This window comes from Ursus arctos, unplaced genomic scaffold (assembly GCF_023065955.2).
Source record: "Ursus arctos isolate Adak ecotype North America unplaced genomic scaffold, UrsArc2.0 scaffold_6, whole genome shotgun sequence".
NCBI lineage: Eukaryota > Metazoa > Chordata > Mammalia > Carnivora > Ursidae > Ursus > Ursus arctos.
The window spans coordinates 85,291,351-85,296,877 of record NW_026623078.1 but is presented as its reverse complement, the minus strand read 5'-3'; the positions used below and the strand labels follow the sequence as shown (position 1 = coordinate 85,296,877).

Here is a 5,527-nt window from a genome sequence, read left to right as displayed (position 1 = left end):
CCTGGAGAAAGGAGGGGCTTCCTCCTAACCTTTGGGTTGGTGGGGGCAGCTCACTACCCGCTCCAGGCCCCCGCGGGCTCACACCTGCTCCCCCCCCCCCCCCGGCCGGTCGCGGGCAGGGGGTTATCGCTGGGTCCCAGCACCTTGCCTCGTCCCGCAGGCTGAATGAGTCGGGGAGGGGGCGTCGGGAGCCCGCAGGCGGATTAGTCACCCGGGCCGCTGGCGCGTGCAGGGGGTGGGTCCTCCCCGGGCGCCTGGCGCGCGGGCGGGCGCGGGGGGCGGGGCGCGCGGGGCGGGGAGCCCGGCCGGGACCAATGGGAGCGGGGGCTCGGCGAGGGGGCCGCCCACGGCCGCACGGCCGCATAAAGAGCCGGCGGCGGCTGCAGGGCACAGAGCTCGGCGCTGCAGCTCTCCGCTCCTCCCCAGCACTCCGCGCTGTTCCGCGCGCCGTCGCCGCCGCCGCCGCTGCCGCCACAGCCGCCGCCACAGCCGCCGCCGCCGCTCCGGGACCGAAGGCACCGACCCGGCTCCACCGCACAGCCGGCCCAGGAGGACTTTGCAGCCCGCCGCCTCCCGCCAGTCCGGTCGCCGCGGCCACCTGCGCACCGATGGAGCTGGACCACATGACGAGCGGCGGCCTCCACGCCTACCCCGGGCCGCGGGGCGGGCCGGCGGCCAAGCCCAACGTGATCCTGCAGATCGGTAAGTGCCGGGCCGAGATGCTGGAGCACGTGCGGAGGACCCACCGGCACCTGCTGACCGAGGTGTCTAAGCAGGTGGAGCGTGAGCTGAAAGGGCTGCACAGGTCGGTGGGGAAGCTGGAGAGCAACCTGGACGGCTACGTGCCCACCGGCGACTCGCAGCGCTGGAAGAAGTCCATCAAGGCCTGCCTGTGTCGCTGCCAGGAGACCATCGCCAACCTGGAGCGCTGGGTCAAGCGGGAGATGCACGTGTGGCGGGAGGTCTTCTACCGGCTGGAGAAGTGGGCCGACCGCCTGGAGGCCATGGGCGGCAAGTACCCTGTGGGCAACGAGCAGGCCCGCCACACCGTCTCCGTGGGCGTCGGGGGTCCCGAGGGCTACTGCCAGGAGGCGGATCCCTATGACTACACCGTCAGCCCCTACGCTATCACCCCGCCGCCGGCCACGGGGGAGCTGCCCGGGCAGGAGCCCGTGGAGGCCCAACAGTACCCGCCCTGGGGGCCCGGCGAGGACGGGCAGCCGAGCCCTGGTGTGGACACGCAGATCTTTGAGGATCCGAGGGAATTCCTCAGCCACCTGGAGGAGTACCTGAGACAGGTGGGCGGTTCCGAGGAGTACTGGCTGTCACAGATCCAGAACCACATGAACGGGCCGGCCAAGAAATGGTGGGAGTTCAAGCAGGGCTCCGTGAAGAACTGGGTGGAGTTCAAGAAAGAGTTCCTGCAGTACAGCGAGGGCACGCTGTCCCGGGAGGCCATCCAGCGGGAGCTGGACCTGCCGCAGAAGCAGGGGGAGCCACTGGACCAGTTCCTGTGGCGCAAGCGGGACCTGTACCAGACGCTCTACGTGGACGCGGAGGAGGAGGAGATCATCCAGTACGTGGTGGGGACCCTGCAGCCCAAGCTCAAGCGCTTCCTGCGCCACCCGCTGCCCAAGACCCTGGAGCAGCTCATCCAGAGAGGCATGGAAGTGCAGGATGGCCTGGAGCAGGGAGCCGAGCCCGCGGGCCCCCGCCCCCCCCACCGAGGACGAGGCCGAGGCCCTCACACCAGCTCTCACCAACGAGTCCGTAGCCAGTGACCGGACCCAGCCTGAATAGAGGCCAACCCCGGCCCCAGCCGGCCCACCGCACCCCGCCTGTGGCCTTTGCCAACCAGAACTGTCGAGCTGGGCTGACTCCTGCACGGGGGAGCCCCTCATCCTCATCTGGCGGGGCCCCCGACCTCAGCCTCCCAGCCTGACTCACACAGACACAAGTCACCCAGCTGTGGGCAGTATCCTCCAAACAGCGGAGGGCCCCTGCCCGTCACCCTCCTTCTGTCTGTCTTTCCTGGCCTCTGACCCCACCCTGCACACTCTCTGGCCACCACAGGACCTCCCAGCTTTGTCACTCTGCTCAACGCCTGGGCCCTCTGGGCACTCAGAAATCAAGTGTCCAGATGGCGCAGGCCAGTAAGCACCGAGCTCAGGGGACACCCCAGAGCAGAAGCTAAGACAGCACCAGCACCACGGGAACCTCAGCTTCGGGGCGCCGCCTTCTCCTGGCCGGTGCTGTGCGGCCGGCTGGCACTCTTGCCGCCGCCCAGGGCAGCCGGCCCGCGTCAGGCAGCGAGGCTCCCTCCTGCTGGTGGAGAGCCACAGCCTCAGGAGCCTCCGGCAGTGGCAACAGACCTGGCGTCCTGGTGCCTCCTGGCCCCTCAGGTGAGCCCCGGTCCCGAGGCATCCCCACCAGGGGGCAGTGTAGGGTAGGGAGGCCCCGGTGACTGGTCATCCCCAGCCGGTTAGCTGCAGGGATGCGGTGGGCGGGGAGGCTGCAGCGTGGAGTGGTGGGGCAGCGGGGTGGCGGAGCTGGCTCTCACAGGACCCCGCGCTTTCTCTCTCCTCAGCACCAGTGATTCACCCCAGCCTGGAAAAGGATCGGCTGGGCTCGATGACTCACCCGCGGACGGCGGAGGGTCCCACTGGGCCTGAGTCCTCAAACTCAGCTGAGGAGCCAGGAGAGTGACGACAGGTACGGCCATCCCAGCTCTCCCACTGAAACTCTGTCCCTGGCCCCCCTGGGATCCCAGGCCCAGTGCCCCCCAACACAGCACTCTGGGCATGCTGAGAGGCAGCCCACCATGGGGGCTTGGTCCTTGAGGAGCAGCCCTGTAACACCCACCCCACACCCCTCCCGTGCAGCCCCTCACAGCCTGCAGCTTGTCCCTGACGCCTGCGTCTTTCTTTCAGGTCTCAAGGCTCCTACGGAGCCTTCGCCACTATGCCCGGCACTGCCCCTCCTTCTCCTCCTGCCAGCTGCCCGCACACGAGGAGACACAGAGGTCCGCAGAGGAGCCGCAGACAGGGCGGGCCCAGCAGAAAGCTGGTGATGAACACGGGCCAGCGTGAGGGCCAGGGCCTGCCACTAGGCCTGCCCCGCTGGCCACCAGCCTGCCCGCCCCCAGGGCCACTGTGGCTGGAGTCAGGGTCTGCTACCTTGCGCCCTGTGTCGCTCCAGCCCAGGAGCCCCTGCCCACGGCACGGCGGCCATCCTCTCCTGCCAGAGCTTTCCAGGAGCTCTGAGGCTGAGGCCACAGCCCCAGCTACTGCCTGTAGCCCCAGGCCCAGGAGATCCTAGAAGCCGTGCACCTTGGCCTTATGCAGGCTCTCTGCCAGGCCCCGCCGTTGTTGCCGGGGCCCAGACCCCCACCTGTCCCGGCACCCACGCCCTGGTGCTGTCCCTGGTGCTGGCTGGCCACTCGTGTCTGCAGCCCGAGCAGGCCCGGGCTGGGGTTCTCCTTTATGCCTGTCCGGTGGGGGTTCCCAGATTCAGGAGACTGATGGCTGCCCATGACTCTGTCAGCCCCTCCACCCTGCGCCCCTGCCAGCCCCCCCAGATTTTATTTTTGCACATAAGCCATAACCCATACTCACAGGCTGGCATAGGCTATGGGGAGGCCCTGGGGTCCTCAAGAGGGTGTGGCCGGTCCCCCTGTCCCCAGCGGCTCTGGCCTTGAACGTCGGGCCAGGCCGTGTGTACCCACCCCCACCACCTTACCTGAAGACAGACTCTTTTGTAACATTTTGTTAATAAAACAGTGAAACTTGTTGGTGCGTGCTGTTTCTCTGCTGGCTTGGGGTGGCTGACGTGGAGTGTGGAGGCAGGTGGCTCCAGGTGGCGGGTCCCTGAAAGCCCCATGAGTGCACTGAAGGGTCTTAGGGAACCTAGGGGAGCACAGCCCCATCACCCCGCAGGCCAGCTGGCCAGGGTCCTGGAGGCTCAGGGGAGCAGGGCCTTAGGGGCTCCCCTCTTGGAAGCCAATGCCCTGTGGCCCCCAGGCTAGAGGCAGCCAGCAGTGGGGGACTGGTGGAGACATCCTCCTGGCTGAGCCGAGGGCTGCCCCTCAGCATACTCTGCCCATGCTCTGCTGGGGCCTAGGGGTGTTCTTCGAGCTGTCCTGCCACCAGGGCTCAGTCCACACGGAGGCCGAGGGCTTCTGCCTAGGGGTGTTCTCCAGCACCGAGCCCTGGGGACCCAGGCAAGGCAAGATCCCTGCTGGGAGGTGAGCCTGACAAGCCCTGGGTCGTAAACCTGTTTCCTCATCTGCAAAATGGGCAAACTATCACTAATATAAACCCACCTGTGGGTTTAAGAACAGAGTCGAGGGCCATCTCGTGCCCTGTGGGTGGTCGGCCTCGCCGGCCTCTGTGGGGTCAAAGGCCCCCGGTGGGGGGAGAGCTAGCCTGGAGAGGGCTCAAATCCCTGGACCAGCCAGAGTTCAAGGAGAAGCAGGCCCAGTGGAGGTGGACAGTGAGCCATTGGCTACAAGGAGTTTGTTTGCTCCGTTGTGGGGCAGGCTGGACCTCTGGGGCCCAGGCTGAGCTGCTGTGGGATTTCTTCCTGAGCAAGGGCTCAGCTCCGTGGTGAGGGCCTGTCAACTGATTGAGCCAGGCCCACCCAGATGACCTCAGCGATCATCCTTATGTAAAGCCAACTGATTCTGGGCTTCAGTCACACCTGCCAAAGGCCTGCCAGGCAATACCAACATTAGGGTTTGATTGACTGTGGGGGGATGGTTCCCTAGCGAGGCTGACGTGTAAAGCTGACCGTCACAGATGCCACAGTCATGGGCAGGTCCTGGTTACCTACCCGGCACAGGGGCTGCTCTGCTCTGTGGGGTGCTGGGCCAGGGCTGAGGGCAGGTGCAGGTGGTGTGAGCCCAGCCCAGCATGGGGAGGGCTGGTCCAGCTAGAGCCTCGCTGCAGGGTCCTGGTGGAGCACGGAGCCCTGCCAGGCCACAAGGAGGAGACCAGGGGAGGCAGGAAGTGAGCGAGAGCAGAAAGAACCACCCACCACGAGGAAATGTCGTCACCTCTGCCTGGAGAGGGCTGGCGGCCCCGAGCAAGGCGCTCTATGGTGAAAAGGCTTCCTCTTCCCTATTCTTCACTTTTATTCCTTTTGAATAATGGGAGCTCTGGCAAGAATGGGGAGAGGAAATTGACAGGAACAGGAGGCTGGGGCCCCACGGCGAAGCCTGAGAGGCAGTGATCGCTCCTGGAAACACACTACCGCTCACACCAAGAGCTGGGAGCCGCAGGTGCTTTCTTTTTAATAATAAAAAGTTACTCCCTGTAATTGGATGATTGTGAGACAGGCTATCTGAGCACTTCAAGTAATTGGGGACGCAGCTCTGAGTCTTTGCATCCTCAGAGAAAAGGCCGAGGGCGAGGGCGGAGCCAGGCGGGGTGGCGTGGGGGAGCCCACACCCAGCCACCCAGCCACGTCCCACGACAGGATGTTCCCAGTACAGGCCTCACTCACCCCTCCCTCTTCTGCCCACCCATTA

At 65.9% G+C, this 5,527-nt stretch overlaps 1 protein-coding gene across 1 annotated transcript; it reads left to right on the top strand.

The window, feature by feature from the left end:
* Positions 1 to 457: 457 nt before the first annotated feature.
* On the top strand, positions 458 to 3,771 carry ARC (activity regulated cytoskeleton associated protein). The gene is made up of 3 exons (XM_026489333.4): positions 458 to 2,402; positions 2,588 to 2,712; positions 2,931 to 3,771. Exon 1 carries the CDS (start codon positions 609 to 611, stop codon positions 1,779 to 1,781), a length of 1,173 nt encoding a protein of 390 aa, XP_026345118.2. The 5' UTR covers positions 458 to 608; the 3' UTR covers positions 1,782 to 2,402; positions 2,588 to 2,712; positions 2,931 to 3,771.
* The last annotated feature ends 1,756 nt before the right edge of the window (positions 3,772 to 5,527 follow it).